At 35.6% G+C, this 16,644-nt stretch overlaps 1 protein-coding gene across 2 annotated transcripts in view; it reads right to left on the bottom strand.

The window, feature by feature from the left end:
* Positions 1 to 16,644, bottom strand: part of EPC2 (enhancer of polycomb 2) — a 129,470-nt gene that overhangs the window by 17,662 nt on the left and 95,164 nt on the right. Inside the window, exons 4-8 of one of the 2 annotated variants that reach the window (XM_055398919.2) lie at positions 16,239 to 16,445; positions 8,714 to 8,862; positions 7,923 to 8,055; positions 5,612 to 5,803; positions 1,997 to 2,086 (exon numbers count right to left, since the gene is read on the bottom strand). In XM_055398919.2, the coding sequence (XP_055254894.2) occupies positions 1,997 to 2,086; positions 5,612 to 5,803; positions 7,923 to 8,055; positions 8,714 to 8,862; positions 16,239 to 16,445 (771 nt within the window). The remainder of the gene's footprint in view (positions 1 to 1,996; positions 2,087 to 5,611; positions 5,804 to 7,922; positions 8,056 to 8,713; positions 8,863 to 16,238; positions 16,446 to 16,644) is intronic. The other variant, XM_055398920.2, reaches the window with a different exon arrangement.

Genomic DNA, 16,644 nt, shown 5'->3' with positions numbered 1-16,644 from the left:
AAGACCATCCCTAAGAAAAAGAAATGCAGAAAGGCAAAATGGTTGTCTGAAGAGGCCTTACAAATAACTGAGAAAAAAAGAAAGCTAAAGGCAAAGTAGAAAAGGAAAGATATACCCATCTGAGTGCAGAGTTCCAAAGAACAGTAAGGAGAGATAAGAAAGACTTCCTCAGCGATCAATGCAAAGAAACAGAGGAAAACAATAAAATGGGAAAGACTAGAGATCTCCTCAAGAAAGTTAGAGATACCAAGGGAACATTTCATGCAAAGATGGGCACAATAAAGGACAGAAATGTTATGGACCTAAGAGAAGCAGAAGATATTAAGAAGAGGTGGCAAGAATACACAGAAGAACTGTACAAAAAAGATCTTCACGACCCAGATAACCACCATGGTGTGATCCCTAACCTAGAGCCAGACATCCTGGAATGCAAAGTCAAGTGGGCCTTAGGAAGCATCACTAGAAACAAAGCTAGTGGAGATGATGGAATTCCAGTTGAGCTATTTCAAATCCTAAAAGATGATGCTGTGAAAGTGTTGCACTCAATACGCCAGAAAATTTGGAAACTCAGCAGTGACCACAGGACTGGAAAAGGTCAGCTTTCATTCCAATCCTAAAAAAGGGAAATGCTAAAGAAGGCTCAAACTACAGCACAACTGCACTTATTTCACATGCTAGCAAAGTAATGCTCAAAATTCTCCAAGCCAGGCTTCAACAGTCCATGAACCATGAACATCCAGATGTTCAAGCTGGATTTAGAAAAGGCAGAGGAATCAGAGAAAAAATTGCCAACATCCATTGGGTCATCACAAAAAGCAAGTAAGTTCCAGAAAAACATCTATCTACCTTTACTTTATTGACTAAGCCAAAGCCTTTGACTGTGTGGAACACAACAAGCTGTAGAAAATTCTTAAAAGAGATGGGAATACCAGGCCACCTGACCTTCCTCCTGAGAAATCTGTATGCAGGTCAAGAAACAACAGTTAAAACAGGACATGGAACAACAACTGGTTCCACATCGGGAAAGGAATACGTCAAGGCTGTACATTGTCACCCTGCTTATTTAACTTATATGCAGAGTACATCATGAGGAACGCTGGGATGGAAGAAGCACAAGCTGGAATCAAGATTGCCGGGAGAAATACCAATAACCTCAGATATGCAGATGACACCACCCTTATGGCAGAAAGTGAAGAAGAACTAAAGAGCCTCTTGATGAAAGTGAAAAGAGGAGAGTGAAGAAGTTGGCTTAAAACTCAACTTTCAGAAAACTAAGATCATGGCATCTGGTCCCATCACTTTATAGCAAATAGAAGGGGAAACAATGGAAAAAGTGAGAGGCTTTATTTTGGAGGGCTTCAAAATCACTGCAGATGGTAACTGCAGCTATGAAATTAAAAGACGCTTGCTCCTTGGAACAAAAGTTATGACCAAATTAGATAGCATATTAAAAAGCAGAGACATTACTTTGCCAACAAAGGTATGTCTAGTCAAAGCTATGGGTTTTCCAGTAGTCATGTATGGATGTGAGAGTTGAACTATAAAGAAAGCTGGGCACCAAAGAATTGATGCTTTTGAACTGTGGTGTGGAGAAGATTCTTGAGAGTCCCTTGAACTGCAAGGAGATCCAACCAGTCCATGCTAAAGGAAATCAGTCCTGAATATTCACTGGAAGGGCTGATGATGAAGCTGAAACTCCAATACTTGGCCACATTACGTGATGAACTGACTCATCTGAAAAGACTCTGATGCTGGGAAAGATTGAAGGCGGGAGGAGAAGGCGACAACAGAGAATGAAATGGTTCGATGGAATCAGTGACTCGATGGACAGGAGTTTGAGTAATCTCCGGGAATTGGTGATGGACTGCGTGCTGCAGTCCATGGGGGTCACAAGGAGTTGGACATGACTGAGCAACTGAATTGAACTTAAGTCATCTTGACATGAGTTATCCGTTAATTCCAGTTCCCAAAACACCACACAAAATATACTTCTTACAGCATAATACTGGCATCCTGCCCGCCTCCTGAAAGCACAGGGACCATCAGGATCATTTTCTTCTTCAAGTTCTGATGCTGGGGACGGTACCTAGGAAAGAGGCATGAAGCATTCCATTTAGGAGTTAACAAAAGTCAACAGTCTTTGTAATGGTCTAAAATGAGAATCTGATCACAAACAGTGAATCACTCCACATTACATACAGTAGGTAGTGAATTCCCCAAAATATTTAAAGAATAGCAGAAGTTTTGTATGGTTAATTATCATTTTTAAAGGTAAGTTCTTGCAGGTAAGTTGACATGGTATTGCTTAACTGTTTCTGAACATGTAAATGCTTTAAGCTTGAAAATAATTAGTATGGTTTTTACATTCCCCATTTATACATTTTATAAATATTTTATGTGGCCATAAATACTTTGTAATAATAATTATGCTTCATATATACACAGGTATGCTTTTATACAATAACTTCATTTCTCTAAAAAAAAGCCTAAAACTAGGAAGATAAAAAAAGCTTATGAATAACCTCCTATCTCCCAAAGCCGAAAAGTTAATACATTGCACTGAAAGGGGGGGGGTCCCTTATTTCTCCACTTGTTTTTAAAATCATTTTTAAAATTTAACAGAAGTTGAAAATCAAAAGAGGAAAGAGGATTTGCTAAAAGGAAGCAAAGTGGTTTAGAAGTATTAATCTCACCATCTGACAGCAAAAGAATAAAGACTTTCAAAAAGTTGTCACATATTAAAAAACATAGGACCAAGTGAGACTAGGACAAATCCCCCTACATAATCTGAGTGGACCTCTAAGGCAGCACTGGTACATTATAGAAACGTTATGTTATCGAAAACAGATTAGGTGAAATACAAATATACTCTGATATGGCAGGAAATAATATGGTTTAGATAAATTTCTACCCACAATGGTTAAAATAAAAAAAAAGTTTTGGTACTTAAGTTTCAGTTGTCTCGCAATTTCACTTTGGAGTACATCTCTTTTTCTGACAACGCTGGCTCAACCACATTTACTTGCAAACTTTTGAACCTCACAAATCCCTCTCTTCCTATTTTGAGAGGAAAAATGCTTTCTCCACATTATTTCAAAACTGTGGTAATTACCACTGAGCAGGATCATCCAGGGGAGAAAGGCATTTGTTTGAGGTTCCAATATACCTCCACCAACCCTATGGGGGAGACACAGAAACATTAAGCTGGGGCTGATTCTTCTTCCTAGGGAACCAAACTCAAACCTGAAATTTGAAAGGAAATCCCAAATGTGAATTTTACACTTTGGTTCCTTTACAAAGCAACTACCTCTTCTAGAATGTACACAGGAAGTGTCACAAACAAAGTCTCAGAAATTTTTTGCATCCCTTCCTCCAGATTACCCAAGGAGGGGTTTCTAGGATTTAGTCTGAGATAAAGGAAGACAGCGCTGATATCAGGAGAATCAGAAGCATGATTAAGAAGAGACTGGGTTTGTATTCTGCTCTGTGCCAATCAGTTGGAGAAGTCTGGTTAAAATGTTCTTTAAGGCTCCCTATTCCTTTATTCTTGTTTATTGGACACAGAAGAAGCATATGATTATTTTAATTATCTTTTAAGCAATAAAATCCTGATTTTGTAAGAGCCACATTCTAAATATCTGCCTCACTGAATAATGTTCAACTATAGATACATGCTTACTTACTGTTTAATGTTCAACTATAGATACATGCTTGCTTACTTACTTACTTACAGAGACATCATTATAAAAATTAATGTTGTCAAGGACCCAGTACAAGGATTCAGAGGAACCTCAAAGTTTCAAAATGTAATTTCATGTAGGAAAGGGGACTATATGAATAAATATAAGAATTTAGAACAGAGATGAAGATTCCTTAATAGATAAGGAATATAGGTCTAGTATGCTAAGTACGTCTATCAGACTGGATAGACAGATTCTAGCAATATAGGAAAAGTTTCTACTAGACACAGTATCCCTGAGCATCATTCTTAAAAGGCTGGGAATGTAGAGCAGAACTTTATTGGCTTTTATATATGTATTTATCTAACCATCTCACTCCTCACTTAAACGTACTGCTAGCAATTCCTTCTAATATGCTGTTTTCTCTGCCTTGGACCCTTCCCTACATTTCCTATCTGGCAAAAACCTACTATTTGTGCCCTCATTCGTTCAAAATGTCATCTAATTCATGTCCCATGACTATTCAAAGCCCTGCCTGAGTCCAACAACATAATCCTCTGACAATTTTATCTTTTTAATATTTTTTTAACTGCCCTCCCATCCAGACTGCCACATAACCTTGAGCAAGACCATCTGACAACTTTTAATAAATGAGTTCATTTAAGTGCTTTTAAAGAGCATACTAAACACGTTTTGTGCATTGTTATAATGTGTATGAATGCTGAAATATTATCTGGGCTGCTGCTGCTGCTGCTAAGTCACCTCAGTCGTGTCCGACTCTGTGTGACCCCATAGACGGAAGCCCACCAGGCTCCCCCATCCCTGGGATTCTCCAGGCAAGAACACTGGAGTGGGTTGCCATTTCCTTCTCCAATGTGTGAAAGTGGAAAGTGAAAAAGGAAAGTGAAGTCGCTCAGTCGTGTCTGACCCTTAGCGACCCCGCGGACTGCAGCCTACCAGGCTCCTCCGTCCATGGGATTTTCTAGGCAATAGTACTGGAGTGGCTTGCCATTGCCATTATCTGGGCTAGAAAAACTAAATCATCTACAAAAAAGTGAAACTAATATAATCGAGCCAAATAAGACAAATTTTATATAAACTCTAGATTTTAAATAGTTACTACAACAAGGAGTTTTATAAACTGTCTTGCTTCCAAATTTATCTGTCATGTTGGTTTAAAAAACATTTTTTTAAGTAAGTCAGTCAAAATGTTGAAATACGGTAACACGTGTTATAGTACTCTCTTTAGGTTTCCTACACCGTATGAAAAAGAAAAAAGGAGGCCACTGCTACACCAGGTGCTAAACAATGTATTTTTTTAAATCAATCTTTCAGTATATAAAATAGAAGTCTTGTTTTAAAAGACAGCACATACGAAACAAAAATTGAGATTTTTAAACTGTTAAAAAAATTTGGTATAAAACTGCTATACTCTAACCAAAGAATTATTTTCACAAGTTAAAATTTGAACCAATTCTAAATCTTCTTTGGAGTTAAGTAGTTATTGTTAAATTAGCAAAATTTTCATTAAAAGTTGTAAAATACAATGCTGATGGAATATGGAAATTATTATTGGTGAATGTTTACAATTATGTGTTAAATGTCTTAAAATATTTATAATCTTTTAGCTCAGAAATTCCGTTTCTAATCATCTATTTCAAATATGGAGAGATGAGGTAGAGATGCTCGTTTTTATAAAAGGGAGAGCTTAAAACCACCTAAATTCTACACAATAGAAATAAAATATATTCAACTGACAGAAAATAACAAAGCAAATACCATTTCAGTAACTACATAAATAATGTGGAAAATGTTTATGTTATAACATAGGTGAAGAAAGCAAGAATCAAAACTCTAAGATATTATGTTTAAAATAGAGCAATATAAAAGATTAGAAGAAAATGTCTGTAAAATAGTTTTAAAACAAGCACCTGTGGAAATTCATCTTCCTCTGAGCTGTGAAAGTCATATTGCTTAAGATCACTCTTATTGATCACAGGCAAGGTCTCAGGAGTGGGCTGCTGAGATGTTAGCACAGCCTCTGCTTTAGGCTTCTTTGGGTACTTCTTCTTTTGACGAACCACATCAGAAGCCTCTTCTTTCAAAGACAAATGATGCGGGTGCTGTTTACATGATGATTTTTCCCCCAAAAGGAAGAAATGAAAATCATTTTAGAAATCATAAAAAACTATACTGCTCTTTGAAAAAACATACATTTTTACCCAGGAGATGATTTTATTTTCTGGTTTTAATATGCAGAAACTATTATGTGATGATAAGCTAAAAAGTGCTTTGCTTTCACAAATTACAGTGAAAAATAATTATGACATTTAAATTTACTTTTTTATATTGTTATCAATACTTTAAGATATTACTGATTTTTAAAAATTCCTCTATTATTATGTAATCCAGTATTTAAAACAAATTTAAATTCTATTTTAATTTTATTTAAGTCTACTGATTAACGATGAAAATTAACTATTTTTATTTTTAAAATGACTTGAATTAGATTATAAATTCATTAATTCATTTTATGTTCATTTCCAATTTTTAAAAATATCTACACATGGAATAACTTTTCTGAGACAGAAAAGCTTATTAATTAGGGAAAAAACCTTCACTTTTTAGAATTAATTACCACTTCAGCTGAACGATAATCAAACTGTCTTCAAGTACCCCAGAGTTTTTTGGTGGCATGCTAGTGGCTGTCTGGCAGAGACTAACTGATGGGTAGAGTCTAGAACCCAGCTATCCTCAACAGGGCAGCTGTTTCTGTTTTAATATACTGGCATTCCTTTTAATAAATAAGAAGCTACTTTAAAAAGTTTGAAAATGACTGCTCTAAGCATCAAATTACAAACGCTAACAAAGTATAAAAGTATTTGGGAAGCTTTACATTTTTTCAAGTAGCTCAGATTTTCATTAAAACTATTTTAGGGTCAAAATATTATACATGATGAAAACAATGCTGAAACACTGAGTTATTGAGATATAAATGCTTTCATACAATGGGCATGGCTATGACATCAAAAAGAAATCCCCAACTTCTCAGAAACTACTTATATTTTAAAGTAGTATGTGTGACAAAGGAAATATTGTTAACTATGTGAAATGCAATCATATTTCTAAAATTAGTATTTAAATAGTGTGGGTTTTTAATCTTAGAGGTGATCTATGATTAAGAATCAACATATAACAAAGGCTGATTCTGCACTAATTTGGGGTTGAGATTTTCATATTCTATGCCTATCAATAATATGCTTAGGAAAGGCATTGATTTAGAACTGGATTTTTAAAAACAATGTACAAAATGGCATTTATTGTCTGGTTTAGTAAGTGTTCAAGGGTAGGTGGGCTAGATGCCTGTGATTAATAAGAAAGAACTTTGGTGTTTGAATTGACACAGTTGAATAATGGAGGAATCTCCCTACTCCACATTCTTCCTTGACCTTTAAGAAAGAACTCATGAAAAATGAGGATTGTGCACATTTTTAAAAGATGAATTTTCCACAAACACCCTAAGCCACTTTTAAAATCCTGCTACACAGTAGAGCTCTACTGTCTAGAAACTCAGCCAATAACCTGTTTCTTTTTAAAAATCTAAGCTCTTCAAAGGTTTTATTAATTTTTGCATTTCTCAACTGAATGCTTCTATACACCAAGTGAATAATGAATAAATGTAACTCTTCAGTCTAAGAAACTAATCACTAGTCTCTTTATTAGGAAAAACTGAGTTCTAGAAGTTATAGGACTTTTTCAAGTCAAGACAAACAGCAACTGATAAATGCTGGTTATGGCAATAATGAGGACAGCAACTCTGAATAGTCTCAATGAAGAAAGGTTTAATTTTGATGCCTGCCATCACAATGCAGGATTTGCTAAGGCAGTGACAATAATTAAGCTTTAATTACCATTATTCTGTAGGGATACAAGACAGCATAGTTGAAAACACATGGTTTTTGGTGTTAGACCTAGACTCAAAAATCTTAAATCTGCCACTTAATAACTATATGATCTAAAAGTCACACAGAGGTAAAAATCTACCTCAAAGGGATGTTGTAAGGATTAACGAATCAACATGCATATAAAAAATCCTAGCAAAGTGCAAAAAGTAGGAACTCAAACATGTTAGTAAACTTCCTTCTTAACCAAACTATTATAAGACAATTTCAGAAACCAATTGTCCAGTCAATATTATTATACAATATTATTATATTATTCTTCTCCCCAGAAGATACTCACTTTAGTTTTACATTCTTGGACTTTGTGATGATTTCCATTATGAAGAGTTGCTGGAGTGGCATATAATTCTTTTTCTGATCTATTGATCTTCACTTCATTAAGGATTTCACCACCATAGTCTCCTAAATGATATCTTGAAAAGGAAATAATACATAAAAAAATGTTACAGTTCAAAAAAAAAAAAAAAACCAATGATACAGCATTTACTTGGAACACAACTAATCAAACAGAGCCAACAATTAATTGGATTATTCTTAGGAGAGAAAACGCATGGGAATAAAGAAGCTCATATTTGGAATTTAGTAAAAAAAAAACAACTCCCTCTCCTGATCTCTAAGATACACAGAAGATAGAATCTTCAAAATATTTCATATTTTCAGGAGAAGGATTATTACAAAATGCACTGGAACAAGCATTTCCTAACTAATCAAAAAATAAAATCAATTAAACATTTATTTCTCTCAAATTTTGTTTAATAGAAACTTCAATATAGAGAATGGGACAATATGATCTCTAAGTTCTTTTCTAAATACAATTAAATGATTCTGCAACAACAAGAAATTAAGTGTAACAGAGGATCTATACTATTCACAAAAGTATCGCCTAAATTTGCAACCCAAACTGGCAACTTAATGGTTTAAAAACAAAAAGCAAAAACTAGCAATCACAATTTTCAAAAAATGTAGATATTGTTAGATAATCAATTTCAATAGTTACAAAGCTGAAATTTGGTTACATTTTGCCTTTCATTTGACTGAAGCGTTACTGGTATGTAAGAATAGCAATGTTACCTTTTTTCCACAACTTCTAAGGTTAAGTGCAATAATTCTCGTTTTGTTTTCTCTCTTCTCTTAATCATTTCCAAAATTGTTATGGCTCTACTAAATTCTCGTCTCAGTTTCAACATCTTTTCATAAGAGGCTTCATCATTCTTTCGATTCTATTCAAAATAAGTTTAAAAGAATAAATCCAACTGTCCATATTTCCAGCTTCATTCATCAAAATCTTATCAGACCCAAATTCATTCTATAAAAGCAAAATGTTAAAACACACACACACACCTAAACAGCAATTACATTAAGACAACCTATTTAACTAAAGAAAAAAAAAAAAGCAAATATCTCAATAAATATTCAGAAAAAAAAGTTGCCAGTTGTTGAAAAGATGGAATGACACTGATGGGATAATTCCAACATAAGCAAAATTTTTAAAGTCTGCCTGAAACAAAAAACTACTATATCAAAAAATGTAATTTTTTCTTACTGTTACAAGGTCTTTTTCAATGACAGAGAGAAACAGTTCTGTCAAATCAAGGTTATCTAAAAATAGCCAAAGTGAAGTGAAGCTGCTCAGTCATGTCCAGCTCTTTGTGACCCCATGGACTGTGACCCCTCAGGCTTCTCCATCCATGGAATTTTCCAGGCATGAGTGCTGGAGTGGGCTGCCATTTCCTTCTCCAGAGGATCTTCCCAACCCAGGGACTGAACCTGGGTCTCCTGCATTGCAGGCAGACACTTTACCATCTGAGCCACCAGGGAAAAATAGCCAAACTGAGTTGCTATTCATCCATTCAATCTTCTAATCACGGGCTGGACAGTTCAGTTCAATACACTATAATGTAAAGATTCACAATGACAAGCAAAGCTTCACTTTAAAAACTCAGATACAAAACAGATTACAGAATATAAAGGAGCTCAAGGAATGGAATTACCATGCTGAATGTAGTAAAACCTCACTACAGAGTAGAAAAGAGATCTACTAGTAAAAGGTCTGAATTTCATTGTAAATTCTTACTTTGAAGTGTCAAAAGTAACTTGAACTAACTCACAGGTAAAAGTTCTAACTAATAACTAGAGAAGGCTCAGTCATAATTATCAGCATCATCTGCATATAAAAGTTACTGTTAATAATAAAAATCTATTGTTCAATCAAATAGCCACAGAATTCTTACTTTCTATTAGGTGTGGAACTATCTGTTTAAAAATAGACCACTACCATTCCTCATTCTATATGTTCAAACAGACTGCATTTAAGCAAGCTTTCCATACTTGACTTAATAAAGCAACATGACATTAGAAATCTGAACCCAAACGAAGCCAGGTTTCGTATCGGAGGATTATAAAAGAGAAAATAAAACTTGAGGAAGATACAAAGTTTTACTTTTTTCTTTCGCGTAGTTTCTTGTATTTGAAAATTAATCATTATCTATAAAACATTACTTAAACTAAATCACTGCAGATGCTGACTGCAGCCAGGAAATTAAAAGACGCTTACTCCTTGGAAGGAAAGTTATGACCAACCTAGATAGCATATTAAAAAGCAGAGGCATTACTTTGCCAACCAAGGTCTGTCTAGTCAAGGCTATGGTTTTTCCCGTGGTCGTGTATGGATGTGAGAGTTGGACTGTGAAGAAAGCTGATCGCCGAAGAATTGATGCTTTTGAACTGTGGTGTTGGAGAAGACTCTTGAGAGTCCCCTGGACTGCAAGGAGATCCAACCAGTCCATTCTAGAGGAGATCAATCCTGGGTGTTCACTGGAAGGACTGATGCTAAAACTGAAACTCCAATACTTTGGCCACCTCATGCAACAAGTTGACTCGCTCGAAAAGACTCTGATGCTGGGAGGGATTGGGGGTGGGAGGAGACAGGGACGACAGAGAATGAGATGGCTGGATGGCATCACCAACTCGATGGACATGAGTTTGAGTGAGCTCCGGGAGTTGGTGATGGACAGGGAGGCCTGGCGTGCTGTGATTCATGGGGTCGCAAAGAGTTGGACACGACTGAGCGACTGAACTGCCTGAAACTAAATCTCATTAAGGTACTGCATACTGAATATTAAAAAATACTACATTATTAATAGTAAATCACCCTTTAATCTTATCCAAAGGAAATATATCACTTTTCCCCTTCAGTAACATGTGTGACAAAAGACAAAAATCTAAAGCAGTTTTAAACAAAATATTTTGTAACCAGGCAGCAGCTGCACCTTATGATTGAAAAAAATTGAACATAACCAAGAGCAAATATTAAAGTACGAAACACTTAAATACTTCAGTATTGCTCTCTGTAAAATGTATTACACATGTCCCCTATCCTCAAAAGGCTTAAAGTCTAATAAGAATGAAAGAAATACAAGTTCTAAAGATAAATAACAACAGTTGAACAAAAAGTGCACCAGAACCTTTTAAAGCTGTCCTCATCTTCACTAAATGTTTCTCTTGGACTACGCTCTTCTGCCCCTTCTGACTAATTCATTTCCTGCTCTCTTTAGGCCCAAATAAGTAGTTTCCCTAATTTTTCTTTACCCCACTCCTGCCCTTTCTTCTATTTTTACCTTTTATTGTGAAATAATTTCAGATTCATAAAAAAGCTACATGAATAGTATAAAAAATTCCCATATTATCTTCATACAGATTCCCCAAAGGTTAATATATTTGCTTTATATATCTCTATTATATATATATATATATATACACACATTGTTACAGACTTAACATTTGCATCTCCTGAAAATTCGTATGTTGAAATCCTAACTATCCAATGTGATTTTTATTTGGAGGTGAGGGCTTTGGGAGTCCTCAGGAACGGATCAGTGCCCTTGTAAAAGAGACCCCAGAGAACTTTCTTGCCCCTTCTGCCATGTGAGGACACAGCAAGAGAAACAAGAAGCGGACCCTCAATAGATACCAAGTCTGATAATACCTGGATCTTGGACTTCCCAACTTCCAGAACTGAGAAGTAAATATTCATTGTTTAAGCCACCAAGTCTATGTATTTTTGTTACAACAGCACAAATGGACTATGACACACATACATGTACATACATAAACACATAGATACATATATAACTTATTAGCAACAGTATTTTTAAATATTTTTCAAGTTGAAGATATAATGCCTTCATCCCCTAAACACTTTAATGTATATTTTCTAAGAATAATGATAGTCTCTTATACAATCTCAGTAACACTATCAAAATCAGAAAATTAACACTGATATAAAAACTATTATCTAATTTATAGACTCTCCTCATATTTCACCAATTGACCCACTAATGTCCTTCACAGCAAGAAATACAACAGTTAGTATATACAGATTTCCTACATTTATATAATGTTGCTATAAAGAACATTGGTGGGAAATAATAATTTTTATTATTAACATTTATTATTAATAAATTCTTTCCCAGTCTAGGATCTGATTCAGGATTAAAACGGAATTTATCTGTCAGGTCTCTTGCTCTTGTTCAGTTGCTCAGTCGTGTCTGACTCTGCGACTCCATGGACTGTAGCACACCAGGTTCCCCTGTCCTTCACTATCTCGTAGAGTTTGCTCAAACTCATGTCCACTGAGTCAGTGATGCCATCTAACCATCTCATCTCTGCCACCTCCTTCTCATCCTGCCTTCAATCTCTCCCAGAATTAGGGTCTTTTTCTAATGAGTTGGCTCTTCAAATCAGATGGCCAAAGTACCGGAGCTTCAGTTTCATCATCAGTACCTGCAATGAATGTTCAGGGTTGAATTCCTTTAGGATTGACTAGTTTGACCTCCTTGCTAGCCAAGGGTCTCTCAAGAGTCTTCTCCAACACCACAATTAAAAAGCATCAATTTTTTGGCGTTCAGCCTTCTTTACGGTCCATGTCTCTTTAAACTTTTATAAGTTGGAATATTTCCTCAGTCTTTCTATCGTGATCATGACCTTGACAGTTTTGAAGCATAGAAGCCACTTACTTTTGTAGAATGTTTGTTAATCTGGGTTTCTTTGATGTTTTTCCACAATTAAATTGAGGTTGTGAACTTTTGGTATGACCGTTACAGAAGTGAAACTGTGTCCCCTGCTCATCATACCAGGAGCTAAATGATACCTATTTGCTGGATTATTGCTGATGTTAACTTTGATCACTAGATTAAGATGGTGCTTGCCAGGTGTCTCTAGTCAAATTACTACTTTTCTTTTCTTTTTTTAATTAAAAAGTACACTATGGGACTTTATATAATCAAATTTCCCTCATCAGTTTATCACTGTTAATTCTAACTTTTGCAGAGACAATGGTAGTTGCCAAATGATGATATTTGAACACCATCATTCCATTGACATTTGTAAGTTGGAAATCTATTGTAAGGAAAAGCGTTCTCTTTTATCTATCATCCATCCTTACATTTATATCAGTATGGACACATGGGTTACTTTATGAGTTATAATCCATTACTCTCCTTATTGAGACACACAAACTTCCCCAGATGTGATCAGCAGAGTCACTCTAATTTAAGCTGGCTCCTGAGGCTTTCTGACACGGCTCCAACATTCTTTCATCACATTTTTATATTCTGGCAAAGCAGAATGCTCCAAGTTTACCTGTATGCTTTCCTAGTACCAGACCTGAAATCAACCTTTTTTTTTTTTTTAAGGAGCCCCGGTTTCCTTTTTTTTTACATGCCACTCTAGTTGCTTCTATATGGGAAATCCCCAAAATGGAGAAGTCTGGTGGGCTCCAGTCCATGGGTCACAAAGAGTCAGACACAACTTAGCGACTAAACTTCAACAAAATATCAGCTACATAACTTCTTCCCTTTCAGATAACGTTGTGAATTTTTGGAGTCTTGTGTAATTTGGGCCTCGTTCACTATTCATCTCTGTCAAAACCAGATCTTGAGGTTTCCTCACTGTTTTAGAACACTTACATTTCTGTCTCTTGGCTTGAAGACCATTTCTTACATTGTTTTCACAAGAAGGCTAAATGGTGGTGGGGCAGCAGCGGGGGAGGAGGAGCTGTGGTTTACAACCTGACCAACTCAGGCAGTCATGATTTTAGCTTTATGTAAGATACTAGGTTGATGAAGAAGGAAACAGCAAACCACTCCAGTATCCTTGCCTGGAAAATCCCACGGACAGAGAAGCCTTGTGGGCTACAGTCCACGGGGTTGCAAAGAGTCGGGCACAACTGAGTGACTAACACTAATTGCTTCTATACACTCTAAGTAAACAGAGCTAGGAAATAAGCCTATAATACATTTATGTACATAAACAAGCACAGATTTATCATATCTATTTCTAGCTGCAGCAATATTAAAATCTGTAAGTTCCTAGTGACATCTTTTCTGTGCTTTTCAGATTGTCTACTCCCTATATTCAAATTTACTCATTTCCTTTACCCTTCTCCACAACCAACTCTGCTTAGAGCAAATTCCTGTCTTCCTATTTCAGTTACATATTACAAGTTTTGATCAACTGCCAAATCTCTAGGGAAGCGGTTCTCAAACTGCTATAATTTATAGTTAACTATAGATCTTTGTAAACCAAGGCTAATTCACAAGTGATTGTTATGTGCAGCCAGACTGAGAACCACCACCCCGGGAGTTTGCTCTCCTGCCTATCTTGATTCACCTGGGCCACACAGGAGGAGAGACGGAAGGCACAAATGTTAACAGTTTTACCTGTGTGTTAAACACATAAATGTATATGCTGATTCAAGCCTTCCCAGCCAGTGCATTCAGACACGCCAGCACCTTAACACCATCTCACTTAAGAATGTCCTAAAGCACTTAAGCACTCATAAACTAAACATTAATGATTAAAATTAAGTTCTAGACTTCTAAGTAAATATTTCAGAAGTCCTTTCCTCTAGCCTTTGCATCAGCTATTCATATAGCTGCCCACTCTGGAATGTTTTTAAGTTTGTGGGAATAGGAAAGGAAGCAGAGAACCTCTGTGAACTAGTATTCATGTTTTGCATATCCCAGTGCCTGACCACCTCTTGAACACCTAGGGTACTCATTCTCGATTGCTTTCCCAATTTTCTCATTTTAAAACTCAGACATTTCCAAGAAACAATAACATATGTGAAGGGGAATAGTCTTTGGTCCCACAACTAAAGATGGAGAAATAAAAAGACTACTGAAAAAGAAAATGTACCATGCTAGAGATGAATAAGAAAATAACAGATAAGAGGAAGGGTAGGAATCACAGCATCAGGAAAATGCTGGCCTAGTTATTATACAATGGCGAAATGCCTAAACTCAGGAACTTGTTTCTAGCAATTCTCAAAACTTATTTAAGAGTAAAACACATTTAAATGTTAGGAATATTGTTTTTATGTCAATAATACTGCTATTTTAAGTATTTCATGCTTATCCATTAAAAGAAACCCAACAGTACTTTTCCTTCAAAATATATTGCTCTGTTTTGCAATACATCTGAACCAATTATACTTCTCTTAAAAATTGGAAATTCAGATTTTTCAATAATTCAGATAAACCTCTCCCTCCTCATATCCAAATTTATAAAACTTTACTGTATTTACAAACTTATCTCATATAGTCTTTTCTAAACAAGGCATTTATCTTCATGAAATATCTAATATCTCCGTAGCCAAGAACCAAAACACCAAATTGAAAACTCAGTCTGGGTTAGGGAATGTCATCTACATTTGCGAAATCCAAGAAATAGTTATAAAAACTAGTTGTTAACCAGAAGAGTTTCCCCTAAAATGTACTATCCCTGGCAGCTGTTATGCTTCACAGCTGTTGTATTAACAGCTGACAAGGACAAGCACTCCATGTTAGGAGAAACAGGAATCCAGACAAAACGCTGGACCTCCAATTACAATTCCTTCTGTTTTTTACATTTATATGTTCCTAATATAATATTCTACAACGTTAAAGAATGTGTTACTGTGTCTGGTGTTTATTATTAATCAGGAGAAGTGGAAGACAGTGACTACCCCCTCTAAAATAATGTTTTCTTCTTTACCATATCATTTCACAGCATGAGACCCAGTCAATTCTGGCTCATCTTGCTTCTGAAAGCCAGGTGAGGACAAGTTTGTCAATTTGAAATCTGACACAACTCACTGTTCAAAAAGGAGAAAAAGATTTTGTTCTCTTACTGTCTTACTTGTGACTGTTAGCAGAACAGGCTTGAAAACGAACCTTTACCAACTTCCCATGACCCCATAGGAGTTAGAGGGAATAAAGTCCTTTTTTACATTCATGATTTAGAATATGGTTTCAAAGGAACTCTTAAGCTTCCAAATAGAGGATATGTATAGAATGTACAGCTTATTGAAGAATTCAAACTCCTGTTTCCTCATAACACGAATTTCCTCATATCACTTCAATTGCAAGCCTAAAACGATATAATCAATAGATTTATAAAGCTCATAGGTATTAAATAAACATTGCAAACAACCGGGGGACAGAGGCTACTGAAGAGCAGGCTTTCTAATATAAAGTTCAACAATGTCATTAGCTTCACTTTATGTCCAAATTACTCAAGCTATTGTACATTCAGTTAAACCTAATTTGCATATTACCTTTCGAGTTTGCATTTTTTCTGTTCTCCTCCGAAAGGCAACATAAGGGTCATTGTTGGTAGAGCCATCTCTTTTCTCTTGTTTTATCTGAGGAATGAGGGATGGTCCCCTGCAGTTTTTACGTTTTCTCACCCAGTAGTCATATACAGCTTTAATAAGGTAATCATCTTCGTTTAGCAGCAGTTTTGCTTCTTGAAGTGTTACAAGCTAAATAAAAAATAAAAACTGTCATCAACTACAATCCTTGGGGAAAACATTTAAAGATTAAACTTTGTCTACAGGAAAAAAATGTGATCAGTCTAACAGTTATGATAAGGTATCATGATGGCAAAATCACAATTCAATTCAATCTAACAAAGAATTTATTAGTAAGATTTACCAAAATTAGAAATTTGCCCTAAGAGGT

Source organism: Moschus berezovskii, chromosome 2 (genome assembly GCF_049115385.1).
Source record: "Moschus berezovskii isolate FMDL1 chromosome 2, NW_MosBer_1.0, whole genome shotgun sequence".
In the NCBI taxonomy this organism is placed as follows: Eukaryota; Metazoa; Chordata; class Mammalia; order Artiodactyla; family Moschidae; genus Moschus; species Moschus berezovskii.
The sequence above is the reverse complement of the archived record's forward strand: the minus strand, read 5'-3'. Positions and strand labels throughout refer to the sequence as shown.